We start from the raw sequence: 20,414 nt of genomic DNA on the forward strand, positions 1-20,414 counted from the left end.
CGGCCGCCCACTTCCGTAGTCCCGGGGCGGCCTCGCAGGGCAGATCTCAGGTGGCGGCGGCGGCGGCGATGTCGGACAGCGGGGCGAGCCGCCTGCGGCGGCAGCTGGAGTCGAGCGGCTTCGAAGCGCGGCTGTACGTGAAGCAGCTGTCGCAGCAGTCGGACGGCGACCGCGACCTGCAGGAGCACCGGCAGCGCATCCAGGCGCTGGCCGAGGAGACGGCGCAGAGCCTGAAGCGCAACGTGTACCAGAACTACCGGCAGTTCATCGAGACGGCGCGCGAGATCTCCTACCTGGAGAGCGAGATGTACCAGCTCAGCCACCTGCTCACCGAGCAGAAGAGCAGCCTCGAGAGCATCCCGCTCGCGCTGCTGCCCGCCGCGGGCGCCGGGGCCGGGCCGGGGCCGGGGCCGGGGGCTGACGAGGGCGCCGACCGCCTCCGCGGCGCGGCCGGCCTCTTCCCCGCGGTCCCCGGTCCCCGCGACGGCGCGCCCGGCGAGGACGGCCGGCAGCGCACGCTGACCACGCTGCTGGAGAAGGTGGAGGGCTGCCGGCCGCCGCTGGACACGCCGGGCCAGCGCCTGGTGTACAACGGGGACCTGCTGGAGTACGAGGCGGACCACATGGCGCAGCTGCAGCGCGTGCACGCCTTCCTCATGGACGACTGCCTGCTCGTGGCCACCTGGCTGCCGCAGCGGCGCGGCCGGTACCGCTACAACGCGCTCTACCCGCTGGACGGGCTGGCCGTGGTCAACGTCAAGGACAACCCGCCCATGAAGGACATGTTCAAGCTGCTCATGTTCCCCGAGAGCCGCATCTTCCAGGCGGAGAACGCCAAGATCAAGCGGGAGTGGCTGGAGGTGCTGGAGGACACCAAGCGGGCCCTGGGCGAGAAGCGGCGCCGCGAGCAGGAGGAGGCGGCGGCCGCCCCCCGAGCGCCGCCCCACGGGGCCCCCAGGCCCGGGAACCCCTTCGAGGACGAGGACGAGCAGGAGCCGGCCGCGCCCGCGGCGGACGAGGACAAGGTGGACCTGTCGGCGGAGTGGGTGCAGGAGCTGCCCGAGGACCTGGACGTGTGCATCGCCCAGCGCGACTTCGAGGGGGCCGTGGACCTGCTGGACAAGCTGGAGCGGTACCTGCAGGACAAGCCCAGCCCGCCCCCCGTGAAAGAACTCCGGGCCCGCGTGGACGAGCGCGTTCGGCAGCTCACCGAGGTGCTCGTGTTCGAGCTGTCCCCGGACCGGTCCCTGCGCGGAGGCCCCAAGGCCACTCGCAGGGCAGTGTCGCAGCTGGTCCGCCTCGGCCAGGGCACCAAGGCCTGCGAGCTGTTCCTGAGAAACCGGGCGGCCGCGGTGCGCACCGCGATCCGTCAGCTCCGCATCGAGGGCGCCACCTCACTCTACATCCACAAGCTGTGCCACGTCTTCTTCACCAGCCTCCTGGAGACCGCCCGGGAGTTCGAGACGGACTTCGCGGGCACCGACAGCGGCTGCTACTCCGCCTTCGTGGTGTGGGCGAGGTCGGCCATGGGCACGTTCGTGGACGCCTTCAGCAAGCAGGTGTTCGACAGCAAGGAGAGCCTGTCCACAGCGGCCGAGTGTGTCCGAGTGGCGAAGGAGCACTGCCAGCAGCTGGGGGACATCGGGCTGGACCTCACCTTCATCATGCACGCCCTGCTGGTGAAGGACATCCAGGGCGCCTTGCACTGCTACAAGGAGATCATCATCGAAGCCACGAAGCACCGCAACTCTGAGGAGCTGTGGCGCAGGATGAACCTGATGACCCCCGAGGCCCTGGGCAAGCTCAAGGAGGAGATGAAGAGCTGCGGGGTGAGCAGCTTCGAGCAGTACACGGGGGACGACTGCTGGGTGAACCTGAGCTACACTGTGGTGGCCTTCACCAAGCAGACCATGGGCTTCCTGGAAGAGGCACTGAAGCTGTACTTCCCGGAGCTGCACATGGTGCTTCTCGAGAGCCTGCTGGAGATCATCTTGGTGGCTGTTCAGCACGTGGATTATAGTCTGCGGTGTGAGCAGGACCCGGAGAAGAAGGCTTTCATCAGACATAACGCATCCTTCCTGTACGAGACAGTGCTCCCTGTGGTGGAGAGAAGGTTCGAGGAAGGCGTGGGGAAACCTGCCAAGCAACTGCAGGACCTGAGGAGCACAGCGAGGCTTGTGCGCGTGAACCCCGAGAGCACGACGTCAGTGGTCTGATGCGCGGGTCCGTGCAGACGTGGGTCCGTGCAGACGTGGGTCCGTGCAGACGTGGGTCCGTGCAGACGTGGGTCCGTGCAGACGTGGGTCCGTGCAGACGTGGGCGCACACGCTGCTTGTACCTATAGTTTACAGCAGGTTGCGTTAGCATAGTCTTTATAGCCTCCAACACAGCTTAAAAATAAAAAGAGCTCTCAGAAATACAAAATGAAGAGAGAAAATAATGTCCAATGAAGCCCAAATAACAAAAGTATTGACACTACTGAGACATGTCACATGTAGTATGCTTTCCTTTTAAATTATGCTGATGCTCTAATGAACGTGTGATCACACTATAGTATTGCAGCTTATTCTTTGAGTCAACACACTTTCTCACAGTACGTATACATATGTGTATTATGCAGCACAGACAAATAGTATCTAAATACATAGAGTTTAAGCATGTCGTGAAAGTTTCCCAGTTCCTTAAATGTCAGGTTTCTGAAAGGGTACAGCGCCATATAACACACCCTGCGTCCTGTACTGCCCCTCCTCAAAGTGTGACTGAACATGTGAGGAAAAGGAAGGAGTTGGGAAAGGTGGTTTCAGAGTAAATTTTAGTCAAAAGAATTCTTTCTTGAAGCTAGCTGGCGTGTGGACTCAGCGGCTCCTCCCATCCGTGTACAATGCAAGAGGAAGCGTTCATAAAAGCAATTCAGCAAACGTTTCCAACACAATTTGAATGGCTGATTATTTTCCATTGCTAATTAGTAGCTTCGTGGTATTTGATAGGGGAGTATTGATTTGGAAATCTTAAGGACTGTGATTAATTTTTTTCCAACATATTCCTTTTCCAACATATCCTGGAATTGTGTGAACTTCCAGATAGAGCTTTTCTCTTTATATTGAAAAATAATAACAAACAGGAACACTGAAGAGTCTGGTGGCAGCCAGTGATTTTAGTTAGCTCTCCTCCCACTCCCACCCACCCCTGCTCAGGCTTCATGCAAATGGAAAAAAAGTTTTCGTTGAAATATTTATTTAGATTTGAGAGTCTGGATGGATGGGAAATTCTAAAAAATCATATGCAGATCCCATGTTCTCAAGCATGACCACTGTGAGCAGAGGTTTGTTTTTGTATTTTTGTACTAACGTGGAGAACAGGTGAGACAGGGTACCCAAGGCAAAGAAAACTTTTGTGACCTAGAATGCCCCGTGCTCCATTTTTTGTGTTTTATTTTTTTATTTTCCTTGCTTTGCTTTTAAAAGTGAATATAATGCTTCCTTCAGATTGTTTAGTAAAGCAAAAATAAAAACAAAAATAACTAAAGAAACGTGAGCTTCCCCAGGTTTCTAAACTGTTGCTTGTATCATTTATTGACGATTGACAGGAGCTGCTAGCTGACATCTGCGTTTCCCTAGCTTTTAGTTGTCATTCTTGTCCGTAAGTGCCATTTTTTGATGCCCACTTCACAAGATCATTTCTTTTATCTGAATAAAAATGGTGGTATTAAGGCTGTGAAACTTAACGTAAAACCAAAAACAAATTCCAAATAGTGGCTCACAGTTGTAAAACTGCTTGATTTCATCACTCCTGTGCCAAACCAGCCCTTTTATTTATTTTTAAGCTGTGCATATTTAAAAGGTTGAAAATTATCAGTTACAGATTTTCTTTGATTTGATTTTTAATTTTTTTCACATAACTTGAGGATTTTCTAGACAACCATAACTGGATATCTCAGCTGAACCAAGACAGTTACAATTTGTCTTTTTAAGGAACACTGGAAACTTGAATTAGATAAAATTTTGTGATTATTACAATTATTTTGTGCCATTTACGGTTTCTGATACATTGTATGAAACGCGTATTGGGTAAAGATATGGTGCTGGGTCCGTGAAATGATACTTATGAAACCAAAATTCCTCTTAAGGCACGAAGTTGTGAAAACTTAAATGTGTATACTTAGAGGATTAAGTGGTGCTTCTTCATAGAACTGACTGCTTTTTACAACTGGAAGGACAGAATTTTCTTCTGTTAAACTTTGTGTGTTCCTGAGTCAGAGTTGTGGCCAAAGGGAGTACGCCACAACTGTGGAGAATCGATTAGTGTGGGAATTGATTAGAGACCACCGGCCTTGTGATGCCCCCGTGTGCCCAGACAGCAGTTCCCTTCCTTTCCTCAAAGTGGAGTCAGAGCTCTTCGTGCTCATTCTTTTTTGTTACATTAGACTCCAGAACAAGTTCTAAGAATTGAGCGCAACTAGCGATTTTCTAGAAATACACTGAAATGTACCACTTAAGCACTGGTTGCCTTTTGCTGTTTGCTTCAGGCCTAACGCTGTCACCGGAGCTTAGACTCACAGGCTGGACTGAATTAATTGCTGTTGGGGAAAAAAGACAGCCCGTGGAATTAAGCCTCTTTTTGATTAAAGCCTCATTTCACTTAAGTGCTGAAAACGAACTTATTTTTGTTTAAAATACTACCTATGGTTTAATTATGGGCACTTGGATTTTGCAACTTGATATGGATCTGACACGTGGTATAAAATCAGTATGTGTACATTTCGCTTATCAATATGCTGCAATATGAGGGAATCTGAAATGTTTTATAAAAATAAAGCTTAAAAATTTTTACAGTGGATAAAATTGATTGATATTACAATATGATCTATTTCTCTTTAATTAGGATTTAATATTCTTACGTTCTTGTTACTGAAATATTGTTTGAAGAGCCTAGTTTTTTGTTTGGTTTATTTATGTGGGGAGGATACTTAGGAAGCTGTTAGCTAATTGAAATAATTGTTCCTCTTACTGTCAGAATTGCATATAAGTCAAACCTCAATTTTTAAGGATTCCCTTGAATGGAAAATTTCAGAATTTCAGAAAAAGAGTAAAGTGTGAATTTACTCTGTAAAGTAAATTTTATACCATCCACACATCCCTCAATAAAGAAAATATAGGCCACAAGACCTAGAAACTAAGTGACAAGGTTTTGCAGTTTTTAAAGTACGTCATGTGTAGACACTGAGGGAACCGTCGCCTGTTTAGAAGTGACCAGTGCTGTGTTTCACGTTGCCTGGAACGTGGGGGTGGGAAGGACAAGACAGACGTAAGCATTCTTTATTCTCTGAAGACGCTTAGAGTGGATCAGAGCCCTGCACCAGCCACCAAAGAAAGGAAGAAGACGCCTGACACTGGAAAAAGTCCACACATAAATCAGAGAGGAGGACGAGAGAGGTGCAACGTGGAGGAGTCGGCAGCTCTCGTGGAACCGTTGGCATCTCAGCTGCTCCTTGAAGAATGGCCAAGACTGGGACGTGCAGAGGAGGGATCGGGGACCTGAGCAGACTCCAGTGGGACGCAGCTCACTTGAGAAAGCTGCCACCGTGCAGGAGGGTGTGAGGCAGAAAGCCAGAGTCCTTGTCCCCACCCAAGCCCCTGACATCCACTCACTGCAGGTAAAGAGTTCCAGGACATTTTCCCCCCAGAAATTGGATCATACTATACAAGGGTACCTCAAACATTTTGTGGAAAAATAGAATCGAAACATAACACGAATCTTTCCATGGACTTTTTGAAGACTCTCATACGTACAGTTCCGCATCTTGCTTTTTATTCACTTAGTAATTCAGTATTTTTAAGACGTCTTCTCACATCGGTACCTGTAGCCGTAACTCGCTGTCTTTTTTCTGTAGTTGCATGTACCTAGTCACAGTGAGTCGATAGATCATAATTTTGCATTTTTTGGTAACTGTTGGCTCCAGGTTTTTGTGATTACAGAAAAATCCCCCCCCCAAAAGTCCCTGTGCATGTGTGTCTTTGCTCGCTCCTGTGACTGTAGCCACAGGATGCATTGCTAGAAACTGCTCTGCCAAACTGTGCATTTTAAATTTACGTAGATGTTGCCAAAATGCTCGTGCTACATTCTCCTCAAATGCTCTTGAATGCTCATGAACGTTTACTCATTCATCTTTTAATAAGAGTAGTCTTAGTAGTAGTGAAGATTTATTCATTTTTACTAATCTTTTCCATGCAAACCTAGTATCCAGCTTTGGCTGTAGTTTTTATGAGTGAGGTTGAGCAACCTTGTATTTCTTTTTCTATTAAGCTACTGTTCGTGTCCTTTGCCGATCTTCTCTTCGATTATCTTTGTGTGATGATTTTGCAGTTTACTGTATATTTAGGAAATTAGCCTTTCCTGTGTGCTGTCGTAGATTTTCCTTAGTTTGTTGTTTATTTATATCTTCATTTATTTTCGCAGTACAATGCATCTTAATCTGTTATGAAGCCAGATATATGTGGGTTTTTTTTTCTTTATGACATCTGATTTGTGTCACATTTAGAAAGGCCTTACTCACTCTCAGATTTTAAAAATATTCACTCATGTTTTTCTTCTACTAATTTATTATATTTCAATATTAAAGTTTTGCTTTGCCCATAATTCATTTTAGAGAATGATGTCGTAATGGCATTTTCCCCACAAATAATTAACAAGTTCTCAGGACAATTTTGAATCATCCTTTTCTGCCACTGATTTGAAATGCCATTTTAATACTAAATTTACGTATGTTTATACTAGATGTGTGTCTGGGTATATATTTAGACTCTATATTTCACTGATATTTCTTTTTCTGTCCAAAAGCAACCTGCTTTTTTTTTTTTTTCGTGACCGGCACTCAGCCAGTGAGTGCACCAGTCATTCTTATATAGGATCCGAACCCGCGGCGGGAGCGTTGCCGCGCTCCCAGCGCAGCACTCTACCAAGTGCGCCACGGGCTCGGCCCCAAAAGCAACCTGCTTTAATCAACTATGGTAGGACTGGTTTCATTCATCTGTTTCAGGTGTTTCCTGAGTATTCTCACATGTTTATCATTCAAGTTGTATTTTGAGTTATTTGATGACATTTTCTTAGTTATTAGCATTTTAATAGGCTCATATTGAGTCTATAGATTAATTTAGGGAGAGTTGACATCTTTATAATTTTGAATCTTCCTGTTCGTTTATGTAAGTGTTGTTTTGTATTTCATTATTATTTTCAAATTTTCTTCAGGTAGGTGTCTGCATTTCTTGGTGAGTTCATTCCTGGGTATCTCATCTGTTACTGCAGGTGTGAATGGAACCCTTGCCTCCATTGTGTTGTCTCACTGTATGCAGAAGTGTGCTTATTTTAATTACAAATATTGTAATCAGAGCCTTATCTACTTTTTTTTTTAATGAATTTTAGTTTTCTCTTTGTTTCTTTGGAGTTTTCAAGTGTACAATTATGTCACCTGCAAATAAAATCATTTTACCTCTATTTAGTTTTTGTACATCTTATGTAGTTCTCTTAATATTCTGTATTAGGTTGAACATTCAGAACTGTGTTAAATGATACTGTTTTAGCTTGATATTCATGAGGATGTTTTTCATATTTTTCCTGGAAGCACGATGCTGCCTTTTGGTCACTGTGTTAAGGTCATCTATTCCAGTTAACTGAGAGTTGTGGTTTTGGTTTTTGTTAGGCCAGGAATGCATGTTGAATTATCAAATGACTCGGCATCTACTAAGCTAATCGTGATTTTTCTCTTTTGTCATATCAGTGTGGTAAGTTTCTAAAATAGATTTCCTAGCACTGAACCACACTTACACTCTATGAATTAATTTTATCTGGTTGTAATATATTACTGTTTTAAGATACTGCCTGGTTCCGGGGAATGTTAGGATTTTTGTGGATATTTACTAGCGACGTTGGCCTGTGGTCGTCAGTGTGCTTAGTAGCGCTTATGTCATTCATAAGGCAAACGCATCCCCATTTCCTTTGATTCATGAACAAGGAGAGTGAAAGACGCAGTGAGACACAGGTGACTCGCATCGCTTCGCATCCTGTGGCTCACAGGACAGTGTAAGCCCTTCCCAGAAAGCAGAGGACAGGGCTGGCCAGTTAGCTCAGGGCTGAGAGCGCAGCCTTATAACACCAAGGTCATGGGTTTGGATCCCCGTGCAGGCCAGCTGCGAAGAAACACCCAGAAAGAGAGGCAGAGGCACGTTCTACTAAATGTCACCCCCACTTCTGATAAAAGATTTTATCAGAGCCTTATGGGGTCGTAAGAGGTGTGTGTACATGACGTGTATTCTGTGTCTATTGAGAGCACGGATGTTGGCACACACAACATTGGCATTCTAGTTTTTCCTCCCTCAGAGCAGCGCTGGGCATATCAGAGAAGCGGTCCACGCCTGTCCAGGGTGCACTGCCAAGGGTGTCACTCTAATTGACCTGCTGAGAGTCCCCACCCCTCCGGTGCCTAGACTGAGCACCACTGTGCTCACACACGTCATCTCACCCCATCCTCACGCTGACCCTGGACACACATGTTGCTGTGCTCATCTTAAGGGTAAGGAAAGACACTCCAGAGACACCGCTTGGCAAAGGCATGTCACTGTGAGGATGGAGCCAGCGTTCACGAGCACGGGACTGCCCCTCCAAAGCCCATGTCTTTTCACTCCATCTTTAACGGACCATTGTTTGTATACAGAATCATCTCAAATCGGTGTTTCTAAGTAAACTTTCTGAAGACAAGATTTTGTTGGTGTGTCTCAGTTACTGAGAATCAGAATATCTGTCATGACAGATCCGAGTGGGACAGGGAGTGAGCGAGCCCTCGCCGGAGGGCACATTTATCAGCGACTGTGTTCTAAGCAGTGTGCTGTCTCCACCAGGTTACTTCATTAAACCCTCACATCAGCCTTGCCAAGGAAGTGAGGTTTTGTGAAGCTAAATAATTTGCAAGCGATCTGGCTTGCAAAGGGTCCCCTAAATGAGTAGCCCACGTGGGACTGGAACTCATGCAGGCTTCCCTCCAGGGCCAGTGTTCTTGCCACTGAGCTGTGTGACCGGGTTATGTCTGACGCTGACTCGTCACAGGCATAGATGGCTTTTTTTTTTTTTTTTTTAACCTCAAAGGCTTATTGGGACATGCACAATTTTAGGTACTTTGTTAAAAAAAATAAAGCAGCACATTTGAGTTTATGAGAGAGTTAAAACCAGAGATTTCCACTAGCACCATTCCAGGCACCACTGAACTCTGAGCAATTGGCAATATTAAACAGATCCTCAAACTTGCTGCAACTTCACTGGGTATGAAGATAGGTGTAGCTTAGCTCCCTGCAACAGGTGGATGAAACTCCTACACAGCTGGGGGTGGGGACATTTAAATAGGAAAGTCGCAGGAGAAGAGCGTGTTTTTATTGTGTTGCACTTGATTAGTTTACCTAATAAGCCGACTTACTTTCAGATTTATAAGTTTACTTAACTAAACATTGTGTAGTGGGAAACCCTGGGCATTTTCTGACTGTTAGACCTGCCCCCTTCCACTGGAGAAACTGTTTTAGAAACTTTATGCTGGGCTGTCTTAATCGCCAACTCTGGCTTGGCTGCTTCCTGCACCCTCCTGTGTCCCTGTGCTAATAAGAAATAACATTCTCACACCGCCCTAAGGTCTGGATGCAAATTAGGCTCCAGAGCTGACCTATGAACTGTGTCCCATAATCAGCCAATACAAATTAGCAGGACTGCATCCCTCATTTACATAGGAAGACCTGAGTGGGAACTTGCACAGAAAGTCAGGGCGGGAATTTTGGCTACATAAGGCCACCTGTCTCCTTTGTTCAGGGAGACACTGGTCTAGGAGTCTTCACTCCCCAGTGCTCTCCTTGCTTGCAGGCAATGAAGCGCTGTCACACCAAAAAGAGCTGTCAGCTATTAAAAAAGCTATAAAAGCAACGCTGGTCTTGGATTCCTCTGTGCCTCTCATATAGTTATGTGTGTACGTGTAGGCTCGTGTAGGCTCATGTATGCCGGTGGGAGTTTCTGTAAACCGGCCCACCCCATGTGGGTGGCAGTTGGCAATGTTCATTAAAACTACCAAGTGTTCACACCGTACAAATCCTTTGACCCAGCAATTCCTTTCTGGGAATTCATCCTACAAATACATGGGCGTACTTCCTAAATGAAATTTCCTCGTGAAACAAACATACATGGTTTATGAACAGGTCTTTTATTTGCAGCATTTTTTTGCAATAGCAAGAGATTGGAAATTGCCCAAAGCCATATCAATAGGAGATCGATTTCATAAACTTCGTGCATGCATACAGCGTAACATTGTGCAGCTTAAAAAATGGATGCCCTCTGTATGTCCTGATGTGAAAAGATCTCCAAAATATATTGTCAGATATAAAGCAGGGTGCAGCACAATGGTATAGTAGGCCACTTTAGGAGTAAAAAAGGAGAAAATAAGATTGTAACTAGTATTTGATTACACAGTACTTGCATAAAAACTCTGAATAGGTCTGAGCAGGTATAACTGGTAGACGGGGAGAGGGATGGAAACATACTGTACAGAGATTTTCATATTTCCTTTCTATTTGACTATATCGCCATTTCAAAATATTAAACAAGAAAGATTTTAAGTGTGCGATCTTAAAAATAAGATCCACGCTTTCCATTTTGTAGTTATGTCTTTCCAGCGCTTTTACGTGTTAAGTCTGAGGATACTTATTTTTTAAGACTTTTTATTTTGACAATTTTCCACATATACAAAGTAAGAGAGTAATAGAACGAATTCCTATGTACTCACTACACAGCTTCAACAGTTACCACTCTTCCGTCATTATTGTTTCAACCATACCAACCTCGTCCCCACCGGGTTATTATTTTTTTACAGTTTTGTTGGAGGTGAACTTTACACACGTAGAAATGCACAAATCTTAGCTCTACAATTTTGAAAAGTGGATCTGCTTGTGACGACGCCCACATCAAGATACAGGATATTTCCATCTCTCCAAATGGTGATGGTGTCACTTCTCTCCAGTATAAGACTGTTCCAGTTAGAAAACTTTCTCTTACCTCCGCTTCTTTTTTGGAAAAAAAAAAAATCACGTTTTTGTGCATAATTGCGAGTTGTAACGCTTAGACCCAGGCCCTGTAGCCTGGAGGTTGCATGCCCGGCTACTGATTCCCAGTCCCGTCTCTGCAGTTCCGAGAGCTCTGGCCCTCACCGTGCTGGGCTGAGCTGGGAAGGTGCCAAGGCAGTCTCGGGTGAGCTGGTGATTCTTTGCTTTCTCCAGTGGCTCCTGACTTGCCGCAAGAGAGGGAACATCTAAGGCTGAACTGTCCGACATGAAAGTGGCTTTTTAAATTTAATTATCTGTTAGATAAAAATCCAGCTCCTCAGTTGCACTGGCCACACTTCAGGCGCTCAGCAGCCACATGTGGCTGGGGACTGCCATAGTGCACGGCGTAGGTAGAGAGCGGTCCCACCTGCACAGAGCACCCTGCTGGGCAGGCCGATCTGGGGGTGGGAAGTGAAGTTTGCAAGAGGTGAAACTGAAAACATGCAAATGTTGGACGTTTTGTCTTTGCCTCGGATGTACCCTTCTGCCACTGCCATTTTCTCTCCTTTCAGAGAATCATGTCTGTCTTCGTGCTTTGTTTTCTTCTTACCCTTTTATCCACTTTTTATTGTTTCAGTCTTCTGTTCCCTTATTTTCTCCTTTCGCCTGCTCTGTCTTTTTTTATTAAATATTTATTGATTATCAAGATGATTTTGTTTCCAGTTATAGCAGACTAGGTATTTTTAACCAAGCCTTCCCTGAGGACAGTTAGAACAACTTTACAAAATACATGTACAAAGAATATGTTTGAAGGCTGCAGTATAATAATAAATACATCTGGTCTTTGTCCCTGATTTCTGGAATAGAATTTCAAAAAAACCCGTGGCATTTCCTGAGTGGTAGGAGTGAGTGTCTTTGTTGTGAGATTAAGGTGACTCCTGTCTGGGCCCCTGCATGTCTTCAGGATGGAGCTAGTCACCAGAAAACCCAACCACGTGATCAGAGAACTGGGACTTTCATTCCCTGACCCCCTCCCGAGGTGAGGCAGGGAGGCTGGAGGCCTGTGATTTCTTCCAGCATGTCTGCGTCCTGAAACCTCAACGAAAAACCAAACAACATGGATCAGGAAGCTTTGTGGCTGGTGAACATATCTATGCACTAGGGGGACGCCGCACCCAGACTCTGCAGGGACAGAGGCTCCGGCATGCCCCTAGCCCCCTTCCAGATATCATCCTATGTGTCTCCTCCACTCAGCTGTTCCCGGGTTGTATCTTTTACAGTAAAACTGTAATCACAAATACAGCACTTTACTAAGTTCTGTGGTTCTAGTGAATTATCAAACCTTGTGGGGAGACAGGGAAACTACGAGACTATTGAAAGACGAAGTAAAACTTAATTCAGTGGTGGATGTACCATTCCATGGGTTGGAAATACGCCGATCCTCCCCAGGGGACGCGTGGCCCCACTGCACGCCCAGGCCCGGCAGGCCCGCTCGTAGCAACGGGCACACGTGTGCCAGGGGCTCTGGAATTTGAATCCCACGCAGTCGAGCAGCAGCTTTCCTCTTGGCGAGACAGGAATTGTTGAAGTTCCCGAGGCAAATATTTCATCACTTTAGGAGGTGACTCTTGAGGACCAGGTCTTTATAATACAGATACATGGGAAAGTCCCCCTGGGCACCTGGGGACGGCGGCCTGCGTCCCTGCTGGAACCCGGACTGCTGCCCGCATGGCCCATGTTCCGGCGGCCACCAACCTCAGATGGTCTTTTCTGCACTGGTTTCCTCTGTTTCTTACCATTTTCTCTCCTTTCTGTGTTGATCCCCTAGTTTTGGTGGCAGGTTCCACAGGAGGTGGGATTTCTGTGTAGCTTTGAGTGGTTGTTTAGGATTCCAGCTTGCACGTGTCGGGCCATTCCAGAGTCACCGTACAGACGTCCCAATCTGCTGGATGCCGGTCCGGCTGGCATCTGTCCCCTCCTCTGGAAGCAAGCGGGGTCCTGTGCTCAGCGTCCCGACACTTTGTGACGAGCTGGCGCGGCAACCTGGAAACTCAGCTTCCTTCCTCAGGACGGGGACAGTCCTCACTCCCGCTGGTGGCATTTGCCTCTCAGTGTCTCTGTTCACTCTTTCTGGGGCTTCTTTGATTGGATTCCTGGACAGCCCCTCTAATTTTATCTTTTCCCCTCCTATTTTCACCTTTTTTTTTTCCTTTTTGTGAGAAAAATTCTCAACTGCATTTTCTAACCTTCTATTGCACTTTTCCTTTTGGATGTTTTCATATTTTTAATCTCCAAAAGCAAAAGAGTTTTGGTCAAGGAATGTCCCTCCCCACTTTGAGAGAGTCCTTTATCTCTGGGGATATAAGAACAGTTTCTGTTGTTCTCATGATGAAGTCTCCTTATTTTTAGGTGCAGCTGACCCTCGACCTCGGTGCTATCAGCACCACGCTCTACCCAGGTAGCTAACTGGCGGGCCCTTTTTACTACTAACTTTTAAAATTTTTATCTTTTCCTTCTCTTTTCTTTATGGCGGAGGTTCCCCTGTAGGGGTCGCCTCTCACGTTTACAAGTTGGCAACGACAGGCAGCTCTGCACGCACAGGTGGGGCTTTGGCAGCTCTGGGCATCAGCGTGGAGGGACCTGGGACCCCGATGGCAGCAATTCTCTTGGCACCTCGTGGATGCTCAGGTGGCCCAGAGAAGACGTTCCCAGTCCCTTGCCTGGAGGGATAAGGCGTGGCCGACAGCGCTCTGGGAGCTGAGGAAAGCAGCCTGGGGTGAGTCCAGAGAGGTGTTTTCCCTCCTTGGAGCAAGAGGTCCAGTTGTTACCGGGGTGGGGGACATGCAGCGCTGGCTCTGAGGAGCAGGAGCCAGGATTGAACTGCTCCGTCTCCTTAAGGACTCAGCTGAACGGGGAGGGGACATAAATGTAAATAAGTGACTGTACTGACACATTATAGATACTTAAGATGGTCCAGACGCCCAGAAGAAGGAACCGATGGCTGTCGCACGCCTAGAGGACAGAGGCTCTGGAAGAGTGAGCAGACAGCATGCTCCAGGACAGGACAGACAGAAGCCAGGTGCCACCCAAAGTGGGCCACAGTGCCGCCTGCCGCCGCCAAGAGGTCCCTTGACACACCCGCTCACCTGGCTGCAGGCCACCATGCAGGGCCTGTGTCCCGCTCAGTTTGGCCTGTCCCTACGACAGCGCCCTGGGGCTCATGCAGGGTCCGTGTCCTCCCAGCCAGTGTCCTCCTGCCACCGCAGCCTCCATCTCATTGGGCTCTACCCCTGGAGAAGCCAGCCCCTGGCTGTCACAGGTGACATTCAGGATGCACAGTTCAGTTTGAATTTCAGATAAGCAACAAATACTTTTCAGTATAGCCCTGTCCCTAATACTGCAATACCTGGGAAAAGTATAAGCACCCCAAATATTCTCACTAATGCACCATCCCTTCTGCAGGCGGCTGGCTGCAGGGCACAGTGGCTGTTCTCCCGCTCCGGCCTGTGGCCTAGAATGGGCAAGGGACAGGAGAAGCCACCCGCCCTGGCTGGGTGCAGTCAGGACCCGCTTTTATCAGGAATGAGCCACTTGCATCTCTGTCCCGCTGCCTCTGGTTGTTTCTCAGCTCGTTGCAGACGCGAGCAAAGAGCAGGACCTGGTTAACTGCCACCGTCCACTCGAACCTCAGCCTCTGTCGGGGTCCTCAGTCCCAGGTCACACACCGTGGGGCTGTCCCTTTTGCCCTCTGCAGCTGCTGTGGGACGTTTGTGACTTGGGGAGCGTTTTCGATATTGTGCCTCTCCGGGGTCTCACTGTCCCCCAGGCCGGAAGAACGTCCTACTTCGCGGGGGTGGGCGGGAGGCCCGGGGCCCTGCTGCTCCCTGCAGGCGCTGTTCCCCTGCAGACCCTCTCCCGCGTCAGAAGCAAACGCCCTGGAGTGCGCTGGTGGCTTCTGGCTCCCCTGCCCCACCGCGGATAGCCTTTCCCAAGCAAGGGAAACCAAATTAATTATTTGTGTGAACTGTGGACAAGGAAAAGGAAAAATAGGAGAAAAATAACAAAAAAGCCAGGAAATGTTATTCAGCCACGTGTGTGACAGGTGCATCATACCAGTCTGACCAGGATGACTTTAAATAGACAGACAGACAGAGAGACCAGAGACGAGACAGGGGGAAGCCGGTGGCTCTCAGCAGTGACAATGAAACAGTCCCAGTCCGGCCCCGCAGCCTCACTCCAGGACCTCAGCCCCATCCCATGGCTTCCGTGGCATGTGGGGACTCCTGTCCCGTGAGGACCAAGGCCTCCCCTCCTCTCTGTGGAGCCAGCTCTCCCCTCGGGGCTCTGGGCTGCTCCGCTCCTGCAACCCCAGCCCTCAGCCTGAGGTTTTTCTGATTTTTTTTTTGTTTTTTAAAGAAAAAGGAATCGGACTTTACATTCTTTTCCCCAAGAGCATCTGTGCAGGGCCCACTGGCAGGGGGCTTGGTGCAAGTCAACACCCGGCCGAGCAGAGCCTCTGCCGGTGCCCAGTGCTGGGGGCAGTGGCGGCTCACCGTGAACTCGTTTGTCATGGTTTGCTTGTGGCATGTTTCTACCCGTTCCTGAATGCTTCCCATAGATGAGTGTATTTACACTTCTCCAGCCCTAAGGACGTAGGTACTCGTTAACCTCACTTAACTGACAAGGAATCAAGGCACTGGGAGGATCGTAACCAGGCCAAGGCCGCTCCGCTCCTGGGCCAAGGCCCAGGCTCTGCCGCCTCCACCGTCTCCAGGCTGTACAGCCAAAGCACAGGGACAGTACGGCACTTGGCCACGGTGGCACGCGCTCTCGCATGCCTCCAGCCTTTCAGATACCAAGAAACAGAGTTGCGGCCCTGCTCGGACCCCTCCTCACCTCGCCCCTAGCCCCAGCTGGGAGAAAGGCCAGCGGGCCTCAGCCCTGCGTGTTCCTGTCCAACTCCTCTCATTCAGGGGGGCCCAGGAACTACCGGGAACCCGCAGTACTTATCCTGCAGGGAGGAGGTCCTTTCCCCCGCTACCCTGGGTTATTGCAGCCCCTGGCCACAGTCGTCAGCTCTCCTGGGGGCAGCTCCACGGTGAGACACCTCAGTGTGACATTTAGTGCCTTGGATTTCTAGCTGCGTGACTTTGGGTAAGTAATTTAACCTCCGTCTGCTTGGTCAGCGTTGGTCACACAATGGAATAAGACACTGTCCGCAGGATTATTTGGGGGATTAAGTGACACCACACATGTACAGGATTTACAGCAGTGCCGAGTACACAGGAGGCACTTCATGTACACTGGCTGTTAGGATCCCTCTTTGTCCACCGCCGAGGGACAGGCTGCTGCAGCCTGCATGGGTGCCCAGAACACCCAACAACCTGAGATGCAGAGACGGGGGCATCCACTGGTCGGATGTAGACAGGTCAGCCGTATTCCCACAAAGTAGGCAGAAACAAAAAGCTGTCCTTGAGCACACAAATGGTGGGGTTTTGGGCAGCTGGCCAGTGTAAGGATCTGAAAACCCTTGATCTCGCTGTTAGCAGCACCATGCCCTAACCAGCTGAGCTAACCGGCCAGCCGGCACTTAGATTTCAATTCCAACGTTCACAAGAGTTCCTAAGCCACCGTTGATGCCGACTGCTGACACTGCCACGGGCTGAATTTTAACTCCCCACCCCCCAAAGTTCATGTGCTGAAGCCCAAACCCCCGTGTGCCGCACCTGGAGACGGGGCCTTTGCAGGTGACGAAGGCTGGCTGAGGTCATAAGGGTGGGGGCCCACGAGGGACTGGCATCCTTACAAAAGACACCAGAGAGCTGGCTTGCTCTCCAGGAACACACCAAGAAGGGTCACTGTGAGCACGTGGTGACACGGGAGTCACCAACAAGCCCAGGCAAGAGGCCTCATGATGAACCCACTTTATTGGTACCTTGATCTTGGACTTCCAGCCTCCAGAGCTGTGAGAAAATATGTCTGTATTTAAGCTGCTCGGCCGATGGTGTTTGGTCACGGCAGTCCAAGTGACGAAGGCCCTGCCCTTCTCCGCAATCTCACCATTGTGACTCTTGTTCCAACCACACTGGCCCCTATTCTCTCCCCGCACACCCTGCTCCACGTTCCCTCCCCTGCCACCCCAACCCCACCCCAGCCAATTCCCAGCTCACGTGTCGTTCCAGAGGTGGCTATGGCCACGGTCCTGGCGTTCACCTACCTTGCTTCAAACGTCTCTTCCCTTGAATTCCTTTAGAGTATTTATGCATCTCTTTGTTGCACATACTTTTTTTTTTTTTTTTTTAAAGATGACCGGTAAGGGGATCTTAACCCTTGACTTGGTGTGGTCAGCACCACGCTCACCCAGTGAGCGAACCGGCCATCCGTATATGGGATCCGAACCCGGGGCCTTGGTGTTATTAGCACCGCACTCTCCCGAGTGAGCCACGGGCCGGCCCCTGTTGCACATACTTTGACTTTAGTTTTGTTAATTAAGGCCCTTGGGTGGCAAAATTTAAAGTAAGCTATCTAATTTATTTTTATTTTATTAATTGGACTGGGGTGGGACCCAGACACGTGTCTTTTTATTTGGGGGCTGGCCGGTAAGGGGATCTGAACCCTTGACCTTTGTGTTATAAGGCTGTGCTCCAACCAGCTGAACTCGCTGGCTAGCCCCTACCCAATTTAACTTAATTCTGCCAAACTTGTCCTTGATTGTGGTAACTTCAGTTAGAGCATGCCATGAGAAATGTGAGAGACACCCTTTTCAGCAGCTCTCTTTTAACAGCCAGAGCCTTTGTGCTGACGTTGTACTTTAATTCAGAAGTCAGCACAAAAGTTGAATATGTGTAGTAGGTGGAAGAGTGTGAGAGAAACAGGAGATGGGCTTTGATTTTCCAAACATGTTTCTAAAAGATTGCTTTATTTTAAACCTCTCAAGAGTTGGATGCAAAAGCTTCTCAGCCACTGTGCTGGGGAGATCACACTGACCGCTCACCCAAAACTCTCTCCTCTCTCCCGAGTCCGCTGTTCTCTGTCTTACAAGGATGAGAGGTGCATCTCTTCCTGCTTCCCTGTCTGTGGTAATACGAGTCCTCTGATGAAGTGATTAGGTGACCAAATCTTCCATAACTGTTTGGCGGTTATTAAAGTTTCGCAGTGGCTGGTTTTCCTATGGGCACTTTACAACCTACAATAAAAAGAGGGACAGCTCACAGAATGATGTTGATTTTGCCTTACCTTGTTCAACTGTTTTTTCAGCCACTGGTCAAGAGAGACTAGACACGTGTGCAGAGCTTTACAGACTCACCAGGACCCCTGGGGACGCCAATAGACTCTGCAGGGAAGCTTCAAGAACTGCTAGCGTGGCTGGTGCCACAGGGCCAGGTGGGGGCAGGGCCAGGTGGGGGCAGGGCCAGGTGAGGACAGGGTCAGGCGGGGACAGGACCAGGCAGGGGCAATGCCAGGTAGGGGCAGGGCCAGGCGGGGACAGGACCAGGCAGGGGCAATGCCAGGTAGGAGCAGGGCCAGGTGGGGACAGGGTCAGGCGCTAAGCCCTGCGGTGTTTTTGTAACCACAAGTCTAGGGAGCTTGGGGATATTCACAGCTACTACCTTTGCTTCCCGTGATGGAGAAATTCATTCCATCAGCCTCACAGGAGGAGGATTTGGGGGTCTGTTTTAGCTACACGCCCCTTACCAAACTTGAAATCAAGTTTCAAGGTTACGTATTCTGAGATTTCAGACGTGACATAAAGCCTGGGCTGTCGACCACGTATCTTCTTCCACAAGGTCTAGAACCTCCACCTTCCGCACCTGCGTCAACCACTCCACTGCCCTTCCACCCTCGTCCTTCAGCCGTCCTCCTTGAACTGTATGCCCCGTCCTGGTTTCCCCTCATCCCAACAGCTCTTCCGTGCAGGCCTGACAAACGTACTGAACAAAGATGTGGTACTACCCCACTGCTCATAAGAATATCCACCCGAGGACAGTGCTTATTCATTAGAACCAGCAGATTTTCAAATATTAACACCCTCTCCTTCTAAAATTGCCCCATCATTGCTAGAAGTGTTCCCGACCTCTTCTGGCCGTTCATCGATATTAGTGTCAACACTCCTGACTCCTGCCGCAAACCATAAACAAATGGCCCTGCCTCTTTTCGACTGGACTATTGCTTTATATCCTGGTAGGATCCAGAGAGGAGTAAGGGTTGGATCTTTCTCCCAAGGATGTGCTGTCAGCCCCCACCTCTGAGTTCAGGAAGTCTGTGTGATGTGGACACTGACCTAATCCATCACCCAGGGAAGAGGGAATCCAAGACAGGAGAGGACGAGCATGCGTCGAAGGACGGAAATGAGGTGACGTTGCCAGGAGTAGAATGTGCGGGGCACGCCTCTGACTCAGAGCGGTTATGTGAGGAGATGAATCTTCATGCTGCATAAAACTGCTCTTTTATGCTTGCCGTATTTGTTAACTTTCTTTGCACTTTCTCTTTAGTTTACTTAAGAAAATTCTAGACCACAGAAACAGCTGTCTGTTCCTATTGGAACTCTAGTACTCTCATTTTGATAAAGTATTTGGTGCCGCAGTGTACTTTCTTGTTTTGCCATGTACTGATAAATACAATGTGAAAATCGTCACACTTCATTTAACTGCACTTACCAAGCATTTCTTCTAATTTGGCTGTGGCAGGTTCATTCACACTAAATACACAGTCATTATTTCTAGGAGAAAAGAACAAGCTTGTTATTGCATCAACTAGAAGGAAAAGACAACTTTGATCACTACGTTTTCTTCCTGATTTTTACGCAGTCATCCTCAAGGCCAGCGTTAGGAGGTGGGAGGCGGGGCTCCTGTCCTGTCTCCTGACTTTGTGCTTCAATCTTCTGACCACACGAGACACAGCTATGAGAGTTTATGCGACTGCTAAAGCTTAAGCTCTACTTCTGTTAAATTCATTGACTCAGTAGACATCCATCTATTTACAGACGTAAGTATGCATCTATACACACATATGTATGGATGCACGTTGTGTATGCGGTTGTTCACGTGCACGTGCGCGCGCGCACACACGCATGCTACACTCTCCACAAGTCTTTCTTGTAATTGATCTGTAACTTTCAATATTAGGTCAAAGCCAAAATACTGGCTTAATGCACTTTCTTTGCCCCGATTTCTCTTTTAGTCACGACCACATAAAATCACCAGGGTGACTCACGGCGACTTAACCGACCAGGGATGCAGAAGCAGAGCGCCATATGACGTCTACTGGCGCCGCATTCTTACATCTCTGGGCTCTGTGCTGAAAAGTCCCCGCGGTCTGTGCCCCCCACACCCATGGGGTCCACAGAGCACT

At 48.7% G+C, this 20,414-nt stretch overlaps 2 protein-coding genes across 3 annotated transcripts in view; one reads left to right on the plus strand and one right to left on the minus strand.

Annotated features, from left to right (window-relative positions):
- The first annotated feature begins 61 nt into the window (after positions 1-61).
- EXOC8 (exocyst complex component 8) lies at positions 62-4,821 on the plus strand. The gene has a single exon (XM_063082750.1). It carries the CDS (start codon positions 69-71, stop codon positions 2,214-2,216), a length of 2,148 nt encoding a protein of 715 aa, XP_062938820.1. The 5' UTR covers positions 62-68; the 3' UTR covers positions 2,217-4,821.
- Positions 4,822-17,947: 13,126 nt separating this feature from the next.
- The window catches only part of GNPAT (glyceronephosphate O-acyltransferase), a 31,173-nt gene continuing 28,706 nt past the window's right edge, over positions 17,948-20,414 (minus strand). For both annotated transcript variants that reach the window (XM_063082716.1, XM_063082715.1), the window contains 2 exons: positions 19,721-19,782; positions 17,948-18,249 (listed from right to left, as the gene is read on the minus strand). In XM_063082716.1, coding sequence (XP_062938786.1) covers positions 18,206-18,249; positions 19,721-19,782 — 106 coding nt within the window. In that variant the 3' untranslated portion in view covers positions 17,948-18,205. The remainder of the gene's footprint in view (positions 18,250-19,720; positions 19,783-20,414) is intronic.

The sequence above is a fragment of the Cynocephalus volans genome, chromosome 18, assembly GCF_027409185.1.
Source record: "Cynocephalus volans isolate mCynVol1 chromosome 18, mCynVol1.pri, whole genome shotgun sequence".
NCBI classification, from domain to species: domain Eukaryota; kingdom Metazoa; phylum Chordata; class Mammalia; order Dermoptera; family Cynocephalidae; genus Cynocephalus; species Cynocephalus volans.